At 34.6% G+C, this 20,627-nt stretch overlaps 1 protein-coding gene across 2 annotated transcripts in view; it reads right to left on the reverse strand.

Moving 5' to 3' along the window:
- Positions 1 to 470: 470 nt before the first annotated feature.
- LOC142349940 (sulfotransferase 1A3-like) overlaps positions 471 to 20,627 on the reverse strand; it is an 86,904-nt gene continuing 66,747 nt past the window's right edge. For both annotated transcript variants that reach the window (XM_075401801.1, XM_075401808.1), the window contains one exon: positions 471 to 984. In XM_075401801.1, coding sequence (XP_075257916.1) covers positions 666 to 984 — 319 coding nt within the window. In that variant the 3' untranslated portion in view covers positions 471 to 665. The remainder of the gene's footprint in view (positions 985 to 20,627) is intronic.

Below are 20,627 nucleotides of genomic sequence, written 5' to 3' on the forward strand. Positions count from 1 at the left end.
ACTTGTTTGCGAGCACCTATGTGTGTGTGTGCCTGTGTGTGTGCGTGTGTGTGTATGTGTGTGTGTGTGTGTGTGTGTGTGTGACTGTGTGTGAGTGTGCATATGTGTGTGTGCCTGTGTGTGCGTGTGTGTGTATGTGTGTGTATGTGTGTGTGTGTGGGCGCGTTCGTGCGTGTCTGTGTGACGCCCCAATTATTCATCGAATGTAGTAGGGTTTAATTAATTACTCCAATAGCGCCAATTTAGTAGAATTCTAGTATATTTTCCATTTGTCTGTTTTAAGAAAGCTGAACCTAAGGTTGATCTAATTTTTAAAAAAGGATAGCGTTTGATTTTCAAATATTAGGCATGTAACATTATACAAGTGGTAAGTTTCAATTTACAAGTTTCAGATATAAAAAGGAGCCAATTTAGTCCTATTAGCATGTTTCGTGAGACTCACTTACATAATTAAAAATATGTTGGACAAGCAGAGGCAAACAATTATTTCCTCAAAGCCTGTTAATTATGATATTTTTTCTTCAAAATATGAGAAATAGAAAATTGTCACACATGAAAACACGTGACAATGGAAGAGATCATCCTGAGCAATAAAATGTACAATAGAATTGGGTAAATTGAACTATTGTACAAATATTTATTAAAATCTATTCCACCCCAAGAAGTTAGATAAATTTCGCAACAATTTCATCATCTCCGAAAGTCTCCCTCGTGAGTGCATCAAATTTCTCCACATACTCTGGTGGGAATTCCGTTTTCCATCTATTAGCCTCCCCTTTGTTCACGACTCCCATGCCCTTGTAGTTCTTCTCTGTGTCCAGTCGCTCCCTCATTGACTCCACACTTGTCAGAGCCTGTAGTCTGTCAATTGTCTCTGACGTCATTGGAGACAGATTCAGAAAGGACTCCAGTCTTCTGATTTCCTTCGCAAAGTCCTCCTTGAGGTCCTCGTAGTGGATCATCAAGTTGGTGTCCGGGTTAGCTCTAAAATAAAATCAGAGACTTTTTTTAATTATTGTATCAATTAAATTGAGACAAATACCTTTAGTTGAGACAATTTATTTTTACTCGACTGAGACATACGTAAAATTTATGAGATAACATTGCAAGTATGATAAATGTCCGTCTAGGAGAGCTTGCTCATCTGATACTGTTCAGCTTTAAGCCTGGGTAGCAAATTTAACAAGAACCACTTCTGCGGAGTCAACTTCTGCTGCATTAATACTAATCATGCAGACGTTTCAGACCTAAGTGCGGAAAAGTTCCATGCAATAAAATCCAAAAAAGAAAAACGTTTGGACATAATTCTTTGACCCGGATCCAGATCCACTAAAACAATGAGAACAACAGAATACTGTAAAAGAACCCAGTTCCTTTATATATACTTTTCCCACATACCATTTTGCGATCATTTATTGGAACAAGCCAACCGTTTTCCGTCACCTGAAGTCATTTCCCGGGTTGACCACCATAGATAAATCTTGGCAACCATATCCAAGCCATATATGGTGACCAAGAAAACTTGGCAACCATATACCTGCCCATACGAAATTTCAAACGTAGGCTGAAGAAGCGTGAAATAAGTGCCTGTGACATATTTTAGTGGTGAAAAGTCTCTGTTGAAACTTTGAAAAAAGTTCAAGTTCATGGTTTCTTGGCAACCATATATATGACCATAAACGTTCATGGTGCCATGGATGACCATATATGGTAAAATTCAAATCGTTCAAATGCGAATTTTGAGCAGATATCGGAAAAGATCTGTTCTCCAAAAAAGTGTTTGGAGACGTATTGCAGAAAACTTGTTGTTTATGGTTTCTTGGCAACCATATGCAAGACCATGCACCTTCATGGTTCTTACAGGTACCATGAAACTTTATGGTCTTGGATATGTTTGCCAAGTTTTTTAAATCTTGACTTTTTAAGTAAATATTTATAGGGCTCAGAGTCGCAAATCATTGGATTTATAGATAGATCAAAATAATTTTAAAAAAGAGGAACAGTGGCGTTTAACACTTTTCGATGTTTAATATTTTTACTGAAAAAAATAGTCCTAAATCTTTCCGCCTTCGCGGCAGAGGTCTTGGGTGTCTTTTCAGTAAGCAATGCTATTATATTGCGTCCAGAATTTTGCGTTTGGATTTTAAATCGGCCTGAGCAAACATTTATTAAGGTGTAACTTTAAAAAAATAATTCTTTTTATGCGTTATGCTTAACAGATGCAATTTTTATGGTAATAAGCGCTGTTTTTAGCTGCAAATATTGTTATCTACGCTTGCTTTGGGTTCATGAAGTTGTCCGAGCCAATAGTTCTTAGTAATTTAACAATTTTTTTTCATTTTTTGTGAAATCATGAAATTCTTGTTGATGTTGTTTTTTGTCAAAACACACAAAACATCCTGGACTTTACGGCGGAGTGGGAAATTTTTTCTCACTTCGCGGTAGAGGTCTTCGTTGTCCTCTAAGTACGCAATAGACTTGGATTGCATCCGGAATCACGTTCGAGGCGCAGATTTGATTTGTTTTGTAAGAATTTGCTAGAAGTTTCTATACGCTCAGAGGTCAAAATTGAGGTTACAGCTAATTGTTTTGCTGATATCTGACAAAATATTGTATCAAATTGAATGCGCGAGTAAGCATTCTGTTCCTACTGAACTATGTATGCTTTCCTTTTTTAGTTTTGGTCTTTGAATCGGCCTGAGCAAACATTTAATATGGTGTAATTTTAAAAAATAATTGATTTTATTCGTTATTCTCAATTGATGCAGTGTTTAACGTAATGAGCGTTGTTTTTACCTGCACACTGTGTTATTTACGCTTGCTTCGCGTCCATGAAACTGTTCGAGCCAATATATCTTAATAATTTAACAATTTTTCATTTTTCGTGAAATCATGAAATTCTTGTTGATGTTGTTTTTTGTCAAAAACACAAAACACCCTAGCTTTTACGGCGAGGTGGGAAGTTTTTTCCCTTTCGCAGTAGAGTTCTTTGGTGTCCTCTCAGTACGCAAGAGACTTTGATTGCATCCGGAATCACGTCCGAGGCGCAGATTTGATTTGTTTTGTAAGAATTTGCTAGAAGTTTCTATACGCTCAGAGATCAAAATTGAGATTACAGCTAACTGTTTTGTTGATATCTGACAAAGTATTGTATCAAATTGAATGCGCGAGTAAGTATTCCGTTCCTACTGAAATATGTATGCTTTCCTTTTTTAGTTTGGTCTTTGATTCGGCCTGAGCAAACATTTAATATGGTGTAATTTTAAAAAATAATTGTTTTTATTCGTTATTCTCAATTGATACAGTGTTTAATGTAATGAGCGTTGTTTTTACCTGCAAACTGTGTTATTCACGCTTGCTTCGAGTCCATAGAACTGTTCGAGCCAATATATCTTAATAATTTAACAATTTTTCATTTTTCGTGAAATCATGAAATTCTTGTTGATGTTGTTTTTGTCAAAACACACAAAACACCCTAGCCTTTACGGTGAGGTGGCAATTTTTTTCCCACTTCCCAGTAGAGGTCTTTGTTGTGTTCTCAGTACGCAATAGACTTGGATTGCATCCGGAATCACGTCCGAGGCGCAGATTTGATTTGTTTTGTAAGATTTTGCTAGAAATTTCTATACGCTCAGAGATCGAAATTGAGGTTTCAGCTAATTGTTTTGTTGATATCTGCCAAAATACCGTATCAAATTGAATGCGTTTGTAAGCATTCCCTTCCTACTGAACTATGTATGCTTTCTTTTTCAGTTTGGTTTTTAAATCGGCCTGAGCAAACATTTAATATGTTGCAAATATTTTTTTTTGTTCGTTATTCTGAATTGATGCAGTGTTTATTGCACTGAGCTTTGTTTTTATCTGCAAACTGTGTTTTTCACGCTTGTTTTGCGTCCATAAAGCTGTTCGAGCCAATATTTCTTAGTTTTTTAACAATTTTTCATTTTTCGTGAAATCATGAAATTCTTGTTTGTGTTGTTTTTTGTCAAAACACACAAAACACCCTGAACTTTATGGCGAGGCAGGAAATTTTTTCCCACTTCGCGGTAGGGGGCTTCGATGTCCACTCAGTACTCAATGGACTTAGATTGCGTCCGCAATCACGGCCGAGGCGCTTATTTCATTTGTTTTGTAAGAATTTGCTAGAAATTTCTATATTCTCAGTGATCGAAATTGAGGTTACAGCTTATTGTTTTTTTTTGATATCTGCCAAAATACCGTATCAAAATGAATGCGCGATTAAGCAATCCCTTCCTATTGAACTGTGCATGCTTTCCTTTTTTAGTTTGGATTTTAAATTGGCCTGAACAAACATTTATTATGGTGTAATTTTTAAAAAATAATTCTTTTTATGCTTTATTCTTAATTGATGCAGTTTTTATTGTAATGAGCGCTGTTTTTACCTGCAAATTGTGTTATTTACGCTTGCCTCGGGTCCATGAAGCTGTCCGAGCCAATATTTCTTAGTAACTTAAAAATTTTTCATTTTTCGTGAATTCATGAAGTTCTTGTTGATGTTGTTTTTTGTCAAAACACACAAAATACCATGGCCTTTACGGCGAGGTGGGAAATTTGTTCCCACTTCGCGATAGAGGTCTTGGGTGTTCAGTAATACTGAGTGGACTTGGACTGACTTCAGATGTGCCAACTTCGTACCGTTTTCAGTCGTTTTGCGTGATTTTGCCAGAAATTGGGGTCTCCCAACAGCCAAAAAATCGGGGTACGCTTCATGTTTTTGAAGATTTCTCCAAAACTACTGGACCAAATTGGATGGTTATTGTCTCGTTGTGTTGGCCCTAAGCCCCCCTTGATTGCAGTGTTAAGTTGGTTCCTCAAATCAGCCGTATCAAGAAGTTATTAATGTTCAAATTTGAAAAAAGTCGAATTTTTGGGCTGTTCTGGGTGACCCAAATTTCGGTACAACAAAACAAGCGATTTACCCAACAAGTGTTGGTGTTTTAGAATCCTCAGTTAGTGGGGAGTATCCCCATATATATTTTTTATGGTATTTTATGTAGTTGAGATAGTCAATTTTGGATCTGCATAGCGGTCACCTCGCTTTTTTGGGCATTTGGTACGGTACCTTATAATTGCTATAACTCCTCGAAGAATGTACCGATTGGGCTAATTTTTTAATATGATGCGTATCTCAAGCAGTGCTCCAGGGTTTATTTTGGTTCAGCCAGTTTAGAGAAATTGGCCAGTAAACTTGCCCTCGGTGTTCGCCCCAGAAGCGGTTGACACCATCCGTTGACACCATTGACACGACACCTTGAAGCTTTGAACTATGTTACAAATCTTAGTGTTTTAGAATCCTCTGTTAGTGGGGAGTCTCCCCATATATATTTTGTATGCAGTTTTATGCAGTTCGGGTGGTGAATTTTAGCGACCCATGAGCCGTACTTGCGCGATTTTGTCATTTGGTACGGTACCTTTATGTTGGAATATCTCCTCGTAGAATAAACCGATTTTTGATCTGTTTGTTGATTTGAACTCAGCTTGAGCCGTACTTGAATCCCTGTAAATGGCGTTTTGTTTTTTTCAGCCGTTTTTGAGAAATTGGCCAGGACACATACCCCCATTTTCACCAATTCGTGTCCGGTACTTTTCGGGTATGTACATGTGAGACCAACAAAAAAGACGAATTTAGCCCCGCGAATTGGTTCTTTAGACTGCCCTGATAATGAGAATTCTCCCCGTATATGTTTTATAGGGCGTTTTCCGTAGTTTAGGTGGCCAATTTTGGGTCTGCAAGTCACCTCTCCTCGTTTCTGTCGAGATTGGTACGGTACCTTAACTTTGCAATATCTCGTCGTAAGATGGACCGATTTGGATGATATTTTGACACAAAGCGTGCCGCAAGTAGTACTCATTTTGCTGTAAGTTTGGTTCTTTTCTGTTCGATCAGTTTTGAAATATTGACCATTAAAGATACCCCCAGTTTGACCATCTGAAACAGGAGAATTGACATCTCCAACCTGTTACTGACCACCGTAGATGTTACTTTTACCGTTGTTTGGGCAGTTGGTTAGACTCAGTGTATCCCAGTGATGTTCCTAGCAAAATTTGGATTTTATAATTATAATCGTTGATGAACTTGTATGGGACATTTGGACATTTTGGGTCATCATGGTCCTTTTTTAGGACGTTTGGTACCAACGGCTCGATCGTTTATAACTCTGCCTACAGTTATATTTTTCCTATTGAGTTGCATAGTTAGAGAGCTCATTATGCGTGCTTTTTTTGATATAATGAAACCTGAAAAAATGTTCACCAGAATTTGTAAATTTGTGTACGAGCATTGGAAACGTCCCAATTTTCGATCGGATCTCGTTGGTTTATCCTTTTAACTATGTGTAGAGAGGGATTATTTTCAATTTCTTTAATGATTCTGACAGGTCACTTTAAGATGGTTTTAATGGTATACATGTCGTTTTGTTTCGTTTTCAAAAAGCTTCTGAAATTAGCCAGCGAGCAAACCTTAATTTTAGTCGTTTTCTGCGTTTCTGACATCGTATACCTGAGTTACTAACACAAAAAGTGGTCCGAATTGACCCAAACTTAGTATGTAGTATCCCCTGTAAAAGTAGAGTCTAGTACAGAAAGAATTTTGGCTATAGCTTGTCTCTGAAAAAAGTTAGTTTTTCGTACGGAAATTTGCGAATTTCGCAAATAACGAATTTTAAAAATAGGTCTCTTTCATCGGATCAAGGAGTTGTGGAAATCAAACCAAACTTGGTATGGAGTATCCCATGTGTACCTAGAGTGTAAAACAAAAAGAATTTTTGCTGTAGCGTTCGTAGGAAAAAAGTTAGTTTTTCGTACGTAAATTTCCGGTTAATTCGAATAATTAATTTTAAATAATTTTTAAAAAAAGGGCTTTTTGATTAGGTCATAGAGTCGTCCAAAGTGAACCAAACTTGGTATGGAGTATCCCCTGTGTAGGTAGAGTGTAAAACAAAAAGAATTTTTGGTATAGCTTGCCTAGGAAAAAAGTTAGAATTTCATAAGGAAATTTGCGAATTTCGCGAATAAGGAATTTTGAAAATAGGTCTATTTCATCGGGTCAAGGAGTTGTCCAAATCAAACCAAACTCGTTATGGAGTATCCCATGTGTACCTAGATTATGAAACAAAAAAAAATTTGCTATAGCTTGAGTAGGAAAAAAGTTAGTTTTTCGTACGGAAATTTGCGAATTTCGCAAATAACGAATTTTAAAAATAGGTCTTTTTCATCGGGTCAAGGAGTTGTTCAAAGTGAACCAAACTTGGCATGGAGTATCTCATGTGTGTCTAGAGTGTAAAACAAAAAGAATTTTTGGTATAGCTTACCTCTGAAAAAAGTTAGTTTTTCGTACGTAAATTTCCGGTTAATTCGAATAATTAATTTTAAATAATTTTTAAAAATAGGTCTTTTTGATTAGGTCATAGAGTCGTCCAAAGTGAACCAAACTTGGTATGGAGTATCCCTTGTGTAGCTAGAGTGTAAAACAAAAAGAATTTTTGGTATAGCTTGCGTGGGAAAAAAGTTAGTTTTTCGTACGGAAATTTGCGAATTTCGCAAATAACGAATTTTAAAAATAGGTCTTTTTCATCGGGTCAAGGAGTTGTTCAAAGTGAACCAAACTTGGTATGGAGTATCTCATTTATGTTTAGAGTGTAAAACAAAAAGAATTTTTGGTATAGCTTGCCTCTGAAAAAAGTTAGTTTTTCGTACGGAAATTTGCGAATTTCGCGAATAAGGAATTTTGAAAATAGGTTAAAAATAGGTGTTTTTCATCGGGTCAAGGAGTTGTCCAAATCAAACCAAACTCGGTATGGAGTATCCCATGTGGACCTAGATTATAAAACAAAAAAAAATTTGCTATAGCTTGCGTAGGAAAAAAGTTAGTTTTTCGTACGGAAATTTGCGAATTTCTCAAATAACGAATTTTAAAAATAGGTCTTTTTCATCGGGTCAAGGAGTTGTTCAAAGTGAACCAAACTTGGTATGGAGTATCTCATGTGTGTCTAGAGTGTAAAACAAAAAGAATTTTTGGTATAGCTTGCCTCTGAAAAAAGTTAGTTTTTCGTACGTAAATTTCCGGTTAATTCGAATAATTAATTTTAAATAATTTTTAAAAATAGGTCTTTTTGATTAGGTCATAGAGTCGTCCAAAGTGAACCAAACTTGGTATGGAGTATCCCCTGTGTAGGTAGAGTGTAAAACAAAAAGAATTTTTGGTACAGCTTGCCTAGGAAAAAAGTTAGTATTTCATACGGAAATTTGCGAATTTCGCGAATAAGGAATTTTGAAAATAGGTCTATTTCATTGGGTCAAGGAGTTGTCCAAATCAAACCAAAATCGTTATGGAGTATCCCATGTGTACCTAGATTATAAAACAAAAAAAATTGCTATAGCTTGCGTAGGAAAAAAGTTAGTTTTTGTACGGAAATTTGCGAATTTCGCAAACAACGAATTTTAAAAATAGGTCTTTGTCATCGGGTCAAGGAGTTGTTCAAAGTGAACCAAACTTGGCATGGAGTATCTCATGTGTGTCTAGAGTGTAAAACAAAAAGAATTTTTGGTATAGCTTACCTCTGAAAAAAGTTAGTTTTTCGTACGTAAATTTCCGGTTAATTCGAATAATTAATTTTAAATAATTTTTAAAAATAGGTCTTTTTGATTAGGTCATAGAGTCGTCCAAAGTGAACCAATCTTGGTATGGCGTATCCCCTGTGTAGGTAGAGGGTAAAACAAAAAGAATTTTTGGTATAGCTTGCCTAGGAAAAAAGTTAGTATTTCATACGGAAATTTGCGAATTTCGCGAATAAGGAATTTTGAAAAGAGGTCTATTTCATCGGGTCAAGGAGTTGTCCAAATCAAACCAAACTCGGTATGGAGTATCCCATTTGTACCTAGATTATAAAACAAAAAAATTGCTACAGCTTGCCTAGGAAAAAAGTTAGTTTTTTGTACGGAAATTTGCGAATTTCGCAAACAACGAATTTTAAAAATAGGTCTTTTTCGTCGGGTCAAGGAGTTGTTCAAAGTGAACCAAACTTGGTATGGAGTATCTCATTTATGTCTAGAAATTAAAACAAAAAGAATTTTTGGTATAGCTTGCCTTTGAAAAAAGTTAGTTTTTCGTACGGAAATTTGCGAATTTCGCAAATAAGGAATTTTGAAAATAGGTTAAAAATAGGTGTTTTTCATCGGGTCAAGGAGTTGTCCAAATCAAACCAAACTCGGTATGGAGTATCCCATGTGGACCTAGATTATAAAACAAAAAAAAATTTGCTATAGCTTGCGTAGGAAAAAAGTTAGTTTTTCGTACGGAAATTTGCGAATTTCTCAAATAACGAATTTTAAAAGTAGGTCTTTTTCATCGGGTCAAGGAGTTGTTCAAAGTGAACCAAACTTGGTATGGAGTATCTCATGTGTGTCTAGAGTGTAAAACGAAAAGAATTTTTGGTATAGCTTGCCTCTGAAAAAAGTTAGTTTTTCGTACGTAAATTTCCGGTTAATTCGAATAATTAATTTTAAATAATTTTTAAAAATAGGTCTTTTTGATTAGGTCATAGAGTCGTCCAAAGTGAACCAAACTTGGTATGGAGTATCCCCTGTGTAGGTAGAGTGTAAAACAAAAAGAATTTTTGGTACAGCTTGCCTAGGAAAAAAGTTAGTATTTCATACGGAAATTTGCGAATTTCGCGAATAAGGAATTTTGAAAATAGGTCTATTTCATTGGGTCAAGGAGTTGTCCAAATCAAACCAAAATCGTTATGGAGTATCCCATGTGTACCTAGATTATAAAACAAAAAAAATTGCTATAGCTTGCGTAGGAAAAAAGTTAGTTTTTGTACGGAAATTTGCGAATTTCGCAAACAACGAATTTTAAAAATAGGTCTTTTTCATCGGGTCAAGGAGTTGTTCAAAGTGAACCAAACTTGGCATGGAGTATCTCATGTGTGTCTAGAGTGTAAAACAAAAAGAATTTTTGGTATAGCTTACCTCTGAAAAAAGTTAGTTTTTCGTACGTAAATTTCCGGTTAATTCGAATAATTAATTTTAAATAATTTTTAAAAATAGGTCTTTTTGATTAGGTCATAGAGTCGTCCAAAGTGAACCAAACTTGGTATGGCGTATCCCCTGTGTAGGTAGAGGGTAAAACAAAAAGAATTTTTGGTATAGCTTGCCTAGGAAAAAAGTTAGTATTTCATACGGAAATTTGCGAATTTCGCGAATAAGGAATTTTGAAAAGAGGTCTATTTCATCGGGTCAAGGAGTTGTCCAAATCAAACCAAACTCGGTATGGAGTATCCCATTTGTACCTAGATTATAAAACAAAAAAATTGCTACAGCTTGCGTAGGAAAAAAGTTAGTTTTTCGTACGGAAATTTGCGAATTTCGCAAACAACGAATTTTAAAAATAGGTCTTTTTCATCGGGTCAAGGAGTTGTTCAAAGTTAACCAAACTTGGCATGGAGTATCTCATGTGTGTCTAGAGTGTAAAACAAATAGAATTTTTGGTATAGCTTACCTCTGAAAAAAGTTAGTTTTTCGTACGTAAATTTCCGGTTAATTCGAATAATTAATTTTAAATAATTTTTAAAAATAGGTCTTTTTGATTAGGTCATAGAGTCGTCCAAAGTGAACCAAACTTGGTATGGCGTATCCCCTGTGTAGGTAGAGGGTAAAACAAAAAGAATTTTTGGTATAGCTTGCCTAGGAAAAAGTTAGTATTTCATACGGAAATTTGCGAATTTCGCGAATAAGGAATTTTGAAAAGAGGTCTATTTCATCGGGTCAAGGAGTTGTCCAAATCAAACCAAACTCGGTATGGTGTATTCCATTTGTACCTAGATTATAAAACAAAAAATTGCTATAGCTTGCGTAGGAAAAAAGTTAGTTTTTCGTACGGAAATTTGCGAATTTCGCAAACAACGAATTTTAAAAATAGGTCTTTTTCATCGGGTCAAGGAGTTGTTCAAAGTGAACCAAACTTGGCATGGAGTATCTCATGTGTGTCTAGAGTGTAAAACAAATAGAATTTTTGGTATAGCTTACCTCTGAAAAAAGTTAGTTTTTCGTACGTAAATTTCCGCTTAATTCGAATAATTAATTTTAAATAATTTTTAAAAATAGGTCTTTTTGATTAGGTCATAGAGTCGTCCAAAGTGAACCAAACTTGGTATGGCGTATCCCCTGTGTAGGTAGAGGGTAAAACAAAAAGAATTTTTGGTATAGCTTGCCTAGGAAAAAAGTTAGTATTTCATACGGAAATTTGCGAATTTCGCGAATAAGGAATTTTGAAAAGAGGTCTATTTCATCGGGTCAAGGAGTTGTCCAAATCAAACCAAACTCGGTATGGAGTATCCCATTTGTACCTAGATTATAAAACAAAAAAATTGCTATAGCTTGCGTAGGAAAAAAGTTAGTTTTTCGTACGGAAATTTGCGAATTTCGCAAATAACGAATTTTAAAAAAAGGTCTTTTTCATCGGGTCAAGGAGTTGTTCAAAGTGAACCAAACTTGGCATGGAGTATCTCATGTGTGTCTAGAGTGTAAAACAAAAAGAATTTTTGGTATAGCTTACCTCTGAAAAAAGTTAGTTTTTCGTACGTAAATTTCCGGTTAATTCGAATAATTAATTTTAAATAATTTTTAAAAATAGGTCTTTTTGATTAGGTCATAGAGTCGTTCAAAGTGAACCAAACTTGGTATGGAGTATCCCTTGTGTAGGTAGAGTGTAAAACAAAAAGAATTTTTGGTATAGCTTGCCTAGGAAAAAAGTTAGTATTTCATACGGAAATTTGCGAATTTCGCGAATAAGGAATTTTGAAAATAGGTCTATTTCATCGGGTCAAGGAGTTGTCCAAATCAAACCAAAATCGTTATGGAGTATCCCATGTGTACCTAGATTATAAAACAAAAAAAATGCTATAGCTTGCGTAGGAAAAAAGTTAGTTTTTCGTACGGAAATTTGCGAATTTCGCAAACAACGAATTTTAAAAATAGGTCTTTTTCATCGGGTCAAGGAGTTGTTCAAAGTGAACCAAACTTGGCATGGAGTATCTCATGTGTGTCTAGAGTGTAAAACAAATAGAATTTTTGGTATAGCTTACCTCTGAAAAAAGTTAGTTTTTCGTACGTAAATTTCCGGTTAATTCGAATAATTAATTTTAAATAATTTTTAAAAATAGGTCTTTTTGATTAGGTCATAGAGTCGTCCAAAGTGAACCAAACTTGGTATGGCGTATCCCCTGTATAGGTAGAGGGTAAAACAAAAAGAATTTTTGGTATAGCTTGCCTAGGAAAAAAGTTAGTATTTCATACGGAAATTTGCGAATTTCGCGAATAAGGAATTTTGAAAAGAGGTCTATTTCATCGGGTCAAGGAGTTTTCCAAATCAAACCAAACTCGGTATGGAGTATCCCATTTGTACCTAGATTATAAAACAAAAAAATTGCTATAGCTTGCGTAGGAAAAAGTTAGTTTTTCGTACGGAAATTTGCGAATTTCGCAAATAACGAATTTTAAAAAAAGGTCCTTTTCATCGGGTCAAGGAGTTGTTCAAAGTGAACCAAACTTGGCATGGAGTATCTCATGTGTGTCTAGAGTGTAAAACAAAAAGAATTTTTGGTATAGCTTACCTCTGAAAAAAGTTAGTTTTTCGTACGTAAATTTCCGGTTAATTGGAATAATTAATTTTAAATAACCTTTAAAAATAGGTCTTTTTGATTAGGTCATAGAGTCGTCCAAAGTGAACCAAACTTGGTATGGAGTATCCCCTGTGTAGGTAGAGTGTAAAACAAAAAGAATTTTTGGTATAGCTTGCCTAGGAAAAAAGTTAGTATTTCATACGGAAATTTGCGAATTTCGCGAATAAGGAATTTTGAAAATAGGTCTATTTCATCGGGTCAAGGAGTTGTCCAAATCAAACCAAAATCGTTATGGAGTATCCCATGTGTACCTAAATTATAAAAGAAAAAAAATTGCTATAGCTTGCGTAGGAAAAAAGTTAGTTTTTCGTACGGAAATTTGCGAATTTCGCAAATAACGAATTTTAAAAATAGGTCTTTTTCATCGGGTCAAGGAGTTGTTCAAAGTGAACCAAACTTGGCATGGAGTATCTCATGTGTGTCTAGAGTGTAAAACAAAAAGAATTTTTGGTATAGCTTACCTCTGAAAAAAGTTAGTTTTTCGTACGTAAATTTCCGGTTAATTCGAATAATTAATTTTAAATAATTTTTAAAAATAGGTCTTTTTGATTAGGTCATAGAGTCGTCCAAAGTGAACCAAACTTGGTATGGAGTATTCCCTGTGTAGGTAGAGTGTAAAACAAAAAAATTTTTTGGTATAGCTTGCCTAGAAAAAAAGTTAGTATTTCATACGGAAATTTGCGAATTTCGCGAATAAGGAATTTTGAAAAGAGGTCTATTTCATCGGGTCAAGGAGTTGTCCAAATCAAACCAAACTCGGTATGGAGTATCCCATGTGTACCTAGATTATAAAACAAAAAAATTTGCTATAGCTTGCGTAGGAAAAAAGTTAGTTTTTCGTACGGAAATTTGCGAATTTCGCAAATAACGAATTTTAAAAATAGGTCTTTTTCATCGGGTCAAGGAGTTGTTCAAAGTGAACCAAACTTGGTATGGAGTATCTCATTTATGTCTAGAGTGTAAAACAAAAAGAATGTTTGGTATAGCTTGCCTCTGAAAAAAGTTAGTTTTTCGTACGGAAATTTGCGAATTTCGCGAATAAGGAATTTTGAAAATAGGTTAAAAATAGGTCTTTTTCATCGAGTCAAGGAGTTGTCCAAATCAAACCAAGCTCGGTATGGAGTATCCCATGTGCACCTAGATTATAAAACAAAAAAAATTTGCTATAGCTTGCGTAGGAAAAAAGTTAGTTTTTCGTACGGAAATTTGCGAATTTCGCAAATAACGAATTTTAAAAATAGGTCTTTTTCGTCGGGTCAAGGAGTTGTTCAAAGTGAACCAAACTTGGCATGGAGTATCTCATGTGTGTCTAGAGTGTAAAACAAAAAGAATTTTTGGTATAGCTTACCTCTGAAAAAAGTTAGTTTTTCGTACGTAAATTTCCGGTTAATTCGAATAATTAATTTTAAATAATTTTTAAAAATAGGTCTTTTTGATTAGGTCATAGAGTCGTCCAAAGTGAACCAAACTTGGTATGGAAAATTCCCTGTGTAGGTAGAGTGTAAAACAAAAAAATTTTTTGGTATAGCTGGCCTAGAAAAAAAGTTAGTATTTCATACGGAAATTTGCGAATTTCGCGAATAAGGAATTTTGAAAAGAGGTCTATTTCATCGGGTCAAGGAGTTGTCCAAATCAAACCAAACTCGGTATGGAGTATCCCATGTGTACCTAGATTATAAAACAAAAAAATTTGCTAGAGCTTGCGTAGGAAAAAAGTTAGTTTTTCGTACGGAAATTTGCGAATTTCGCAAATAACGAATTTTAAAAATAGGTCTTTTTCATCGGGTCAAGGAGTTGTTCAAAGTGAACCAAACTTGGTATGGAGTATCTCATTTATGTCTAGAGTGTAAAACAAAAAGAATGTTTGGTATAGCTTGCCTCTGAAAAAAGTTAGTTTTTCGTACGGAAATTTGCGAATTTCGCGAATAAGGAATTTTGAAAATAGGTTAAAAATAGGTCTTTTTCATCGAGTCAAGGAGTTGTCCAAATCAAACCAAGCTCGGTATGGAGTATCCCATGTGCACCTAGATTATAAAACAAAAAAAATTTGCTATAGCTTGCGTAGGAAAAAAGTTAGTTTTTCGTACGGAAATTTGCGAATTTCGCAAATAACGAATTTTAAAAATAGGTCTTTTTCGTCGGGTCAAGGAGTTGTTCAAAGTGAACCAAACTTGGTATGGAGTATCTCATTTATGTCTAGAAATTAAAACAAAAAGAATTTTTGGTATAGCTTGCCTCTGAAAAAAGTTAGTTTTTCGTACGGAAATTTGCGAATTTCGCAAATAACGAATTTTAAAAATAGGTCTTTTTCATCGGGTCAAGGCGTTGTTCAAAGTGAACCAAATTTGGTATGGAGTATCCCATTTATGTCTAGAGTGTAAAACAAAAAGAATTTTTGGTATAGCTTGCCTCTGAAAAAAGTTAGTTTTTCGTACGGAAATTTGCGAATTTCGCAAATAACGAATTTTAAAAATAGGTCTTTTTCATCGGGTCAAGGAGTTGTTCAAAGTGAACCAAACTTGGTATGGAGTATCTCATTTATGTCTAAAGTGTAAAACAAAAAGAGTTTTTGGTATAGCTTGCCTCTGAAAAAAGTTAGTTTTTCGTACGGAAATTTGCGAATTTCGCAAATAACGAATTTTAAAAATAGGTCTTTTTCATCGGGTCAAGGAGTTGTTCAAAGTGAACCAAACTTGGTATGGAGTATTTCATTTATGTCTAGTGTGTAAAACAAAAAGAATTTTTGGTATAGCTTGACTCTGAAAAAAGTTAGTTTTTCGTACGGAAATTTGCGAATTTCGCAAACAACGAATTTTAAAAATAGGTCTTTTTCATCGGGTCAAGGAGTTGTTCAAAGTGAACCAAACTTGGTATGGAGTATCCCCTGTGTACATAAAACCTGGAATAGAAAAAATTTTTGCTATAGCTTGCCTGTAGAAAAAGTTAAGTTCTTAAACGGAATTTTGCGATTTTTTCGAATAAATAATTTTGAAATTTCGATTTATGTATTTTTGATATAGTCAAAGATTTATTTAAATTGAACAAAACTTAATATGTAGTATGAGCTTTGTATGTAGATTGCAGAACAGAAAAGTTTTTTGCTATAGCTTGCCCCTGGAAAAAGTTAGGTTTTCATACGAAAATTCCTATTAATTCGAATAATTATTTATGAAATTTTGAAATAAGTGTTTTTGATTGGGTCATAGAATTGTCCAAACTGAACCATAATTGTTATGCTGTGTCCAGTGTGTATGTAGAGTCTAGAACAGAAAGAATTTTGGCTATAAATTGTCTCTGGAAAGAGTTACGTTTTCGTACAGAAATTTGCGATTATTTCGTATAATTAATTTTGAAAATAGGTCTTTTTCAAAGGGTCAAAAAGTGGTCCAAATCGAACCAAACTTGACATAGGAGTTTCCCAGTGCCTTTTAGTACTAAGGTTTTTGTTTTTTCTGTAATATTTATTATTATTATTATTATATACTATTATTTTAAGGTGAGGGCTTCTAGCCCCATGAGGTGCACACCCCCTTCCTGCCCCGTTGAGACGCCGGCTAGTCGGTTTCCACCCCGCTGGGCTTTCGTGCACCTCATGTTGGGGACGTACTTGGTGTGAGGACGAGTTTTTTGGGCGTTTTTTGGTCTGGTTGACCATTCTTCGGTCTGACCCATTCAGGTGTTCGGTCTGGAGCGTACCCATAAAATATAAAGCCTTGGTGATTTCGTAAAAGATGGGTTTTTTGTCGCTTTTTGGTACAAAACGCAAACCTATCGGTCCAAACAAAACTGAATTTGCAAAAAATTTGGTCAGAATATGAGTTTTAGCAGAAAAGTTGGATTTGTGGTAGAAATTGCGAATTTGCGTACAAGACGCAAAAATTTAAAGTCTCTCTGGTTTTGTAAAAGATTGTTTTTTGTGACCAAACTCGGTATGGAGTATCCCATGTGTACCTAGAGTCTCAAACAAAAAGAATTTTTTGTATAGCTTGCCTCTGAAAAAAGTTAGTTTTTTGTACGGAAATTTGCGATTAATTCGAATAATTAATTTTAAATAATTTTTAAAAATAGGTCCTTTGATTAGGTCATAGAGTCGTCCAAAGTGAACCAAACTTGGCATGGAGTATCTCATGTGTGTCTAGAGTGTAAAACAAAAAGAATTTTTGGTATAGCTTGCCCCTGAAAAAGTTAGTTTTTCGTACGGAAATTTGCCATTATTTCAAATAAATAATTTTAAAAATAGGTCTTTTTGATTAGGTCATAGAGTCGTCCAAAGTGAACCAAACTTGGCATGGAATATCCCATGTGTACCTAGAGTCTCAAACAAAAAGAATTTTTTGTATAGCTTGCCTCTGAAAAAAGTTAGTTTTTCGTACGGAAATTTGCGATTAATTCGAATAATTAATTTTAAATAATTTTTAAAAATAGGTCTTTTTGATTAGGTCATAGAGTCGTCCAAAGTGAACCAAACTTGGCATGGAGTATCTCATGTGTGTCTAGAGTGTAAAACAAAAAGAATTTTTGGTATAGCTTGCCTCTGAAAAAAGTTAGTTTTTCGTACGGAAATTTGCCATTATTTCAAATAAATAATTTTAAAAATAGGTCTTTTTGATTAGGTCATAGAGTCGTCCAAAGTGAACCAAACTTGGCATGGAGTATCCCATGTGTACCTAGAGTCTCAAACAAAAAGAATTTTTGTTATAGCTTGCCCCTGAAAAAAGTTAGTTTTTCGTACGGAATTTTGCCATTATTTCAAATAAATAATTTTAAAAATAGGTCTTTTTGATTAGGTCATAGAGTCGTCCAAAGTAAACCAAACTTGGCATGGAGTATCCCATGTGTACCTAGAGTCTCAAACAAAAGAAATTTTTTGTTAAGCTTGTCTCTGAAAAAAGTTAGTTTTTCGTACGGAAATTTGCTATTAATTCGAATAATTAATTTTGAAAATAGGTCTTTTTCAAAGGGTCAAAAAGTGGTCCAAATCGAACCAAACTTGACATAGGAGTTTCCCAGTGCCTTTTAGTACTAAGGTTTTTGTTTTTTCTGTAATATTTATTATTATTATTATTATATACTATTATTTTAAGGTGAGGGCTTCTAGCCCCATGAGGTGCACACCCCCTTCCTGCCCCGTTGAGACGCCGGCTAGTCGGTTTCCACCCCGCTGGGCTTTCGTGCACCTCATGTTGGGGACGTACTTGGTGTGAGGACGAGTTTTTTGGGCGTTTTTTGGTCTGGTTGACCATTCTTCGGTCTGACCCATTCAGGTGTTCGGTCTGGCGCGTACCCATAAAATATAAAGCCTTGGTGATTTCGTAAAAGATGGGTTTTTTGTCGCTTTTTGGTACAAAACGCAAACCTATCGGTCCAAACAATACTGAATTTGCAAAAAATTTGGTCAGAATATGAGTTTTAGCAGAAAAGTTGGATTTGTGGTAGAAATTGCGAATTTGCGTACAAGACGCTAAAATTTAAAGTCTCTCTGGTTTTGTAAAAGATTGTTTTTTGTGACCAAACTCGGTATGGAGTATGCCATGTGTACCTAGAGTCTCAAACAAAAAGAATTTTTTGTATAGCTTGCCTCTGAAAAAAGTTAGTTTTTTGTACGGAAATTTGCGATTAATTCGAATAATTAATTTTAAATAATTTTTAAAAATAGGTCTTTTTGATTAGGTCATAGAGTCGTCCAAAGTGAACCAAACTTGGCATGGAGTATCTCATGTGTGTCTAGAGTGTAAAACAAAAAGAATTTTTGGTATAGCTTGCCCCTGAAAAAGTTAGTTTTTCGTACGGAAATTTGCCATTATTTCAAATAAATAATTTTAAAAATAGGTCTTTTTGATTAGGTCATAGAGTCGTCCAAAGTGAACCAAACTTGGCATGGAGTATCTCATGTGTGTCTAGAGTGTAAAACAAAAAGAATTTTTGGTATAGCTTGCCCCTGAAAAAGTTAGTTTTTCGTACGGAAATTTGCCATTATTTCAAATAAATAATTTTAAAAATAGGTCTTTTTGATTAGGTCATAGAGTCGTCCAAAGTGAACCAAACTTGGCATGGAATATCCCATGTGTACCTAGAGTCTCAAACAAAAAGAATTTTTTGTATAGCTTGCCTCTGAAAAAAGTTAGTTTTTCGTACGGAAATTTGCGATTAATTCGAATAATTAATTTTAAATAATTTTTAAAAATAGGTCTTTTTGATTAGGTCATAGAGTCGTCCAAAGTGAACCAAACTTGGCATGGAGTATCTCATGTGTGTCTAGAGTGTAAAACAAAAAGAATTTTTGGTATAGCTCTCCTCTGAAAAAAGTTAGTTTTTCGTACGGAAATTTGCCATTATTTCAAATAAATAATTTTAAAAATAGGTCTTTTTGATTAGGTCATAGAGTCGTCCAAAGTGAACCAAACTTGGCATGGAGTATCCCATGTGTACCTAGAGTCTCAAACAAAAAGAATTTTTGTTATAGCTTGCCGCTGAAAAAAGTTAGTTTTTCGTACGGAATTTTGCCATTATTTCAAATAAATAATTTTAAAAATAGGTCTTTTTGATTAGGTCATAGAGTCGTCCAAAGTGAACCAAACTTGGCATGGAGTATCCCATGTGTACCTAGAGTCTCAAACAAAAGAAATTTTTTGTTAAGCTTGCCTCTGAAAAAAGTTAGTTTTTCGTACGGAAATTTGCTATTAATTCGAATAATTAATTTTGAAAATAGGTCTTTTTCAAAGGGTCAAAAAGTGGTCCGAATCGAACCAAATTTGGTATGCAGTATCCCCTGTGTACATAGAACCTCGAATAGAAGAAATTTTTGCTAAAGCTTGCCTGTAGAAAAAGTTAGGTTTTTAAACGGAATTTTGCGATTATTTCGAATATTTAATTTTGAAATTTTGAAATATGTAATTTCGATTTGGTCATAGAGATGTTTAAATTGAACTAATTATAATTCTTAGTACCCCCTTTGTATGTAGAGTGTAGAACAGAAAGAATTTCTGCTGTAGCTTGCCTCTAGAAGAAAGTTAGTTTTTCATACAAAAATTCCGATTAATTCGAATAATTCCTAAGTAGAAGTAGAGAGATGCTAGTCTAAGTGGTTTCGTAAAAGATTGCTTTTTTGTCGCTTTTTGGTACAAAACGCAAACCTATCGGTCCAACCAATACTGAATTTGCAAAAAATTTGGTCAGAATATGAGTTTTAGCAGAAAATTTGGATTTGTGGTAGAAATTGCGAATTTGCGTACAAGACGCTAAAACTTAAAGTCTCAGTGGTTTTGTAAAAGATTGCTTTTTGTCGCTTTTTGGTACAAAACGCAAACCTATCGGTCCAACTAATACTGAATCTGCAAAAAATTTGGTCAGAATATGAGTTTTAGCAGAAAAGTTGGATTTGTGGTAGAAATTGCGAATTTGCGTACAAGACGCTAAAATTTAAAGTCTCAGTGGTTTTGTAAAAGATTGCTTTTTGTCGCTTTTTGGTACAAAACGCAAACCTATCGGTCCAACCAATACTGAATCTGCAAAAAATTTGGTCAGAATATGAGTTTTAGCAGAAAAGTTGGATTTGTGGTAGAAATTGCGAATTTGCGTACAAGACGCTAAAAGTTAAAGTCTCAGTGGTTTTGTAAAAGATTGCTTTTTGTCGCTTTTTGGTACAAAACGCAAACCTATCGGTCCAACCAATACTGAATCTGCAAAAAATTTGGTCAGAATATGAGTTTTAGCAGAAAAGTTGGATTTGTGGTAGAACTTGCGAATTTGCTTACAAGACGCTCAAATTTAAAGTCTCAGTGGTTTCGTAAAAGATTGCTTTTTAGTCGCTTTTAGGTAAAAAACGCAAACATATTGGTCCAAATGTAGTCCCGACATTTATAGTTATAGAAGTGATTTGCTTGCTTATTCATTTATTTATTAATTTTAGGTTGGAAACTTAGA

This window comes from Convolutriloba macropyga, chromosome 1 (genome assembly GCF_964194025.1).
Source record: "Convolutriloba macropyga chromosome 1, txConMacr16.3, whole genome shotgun sequence".
NCBI classification, from domain to species: Eukaryota; Metazoa; Xenacoelomorpha; order Acoela; family Convolutidae; genus Convolutriloba; species Convolutriloba macropyga.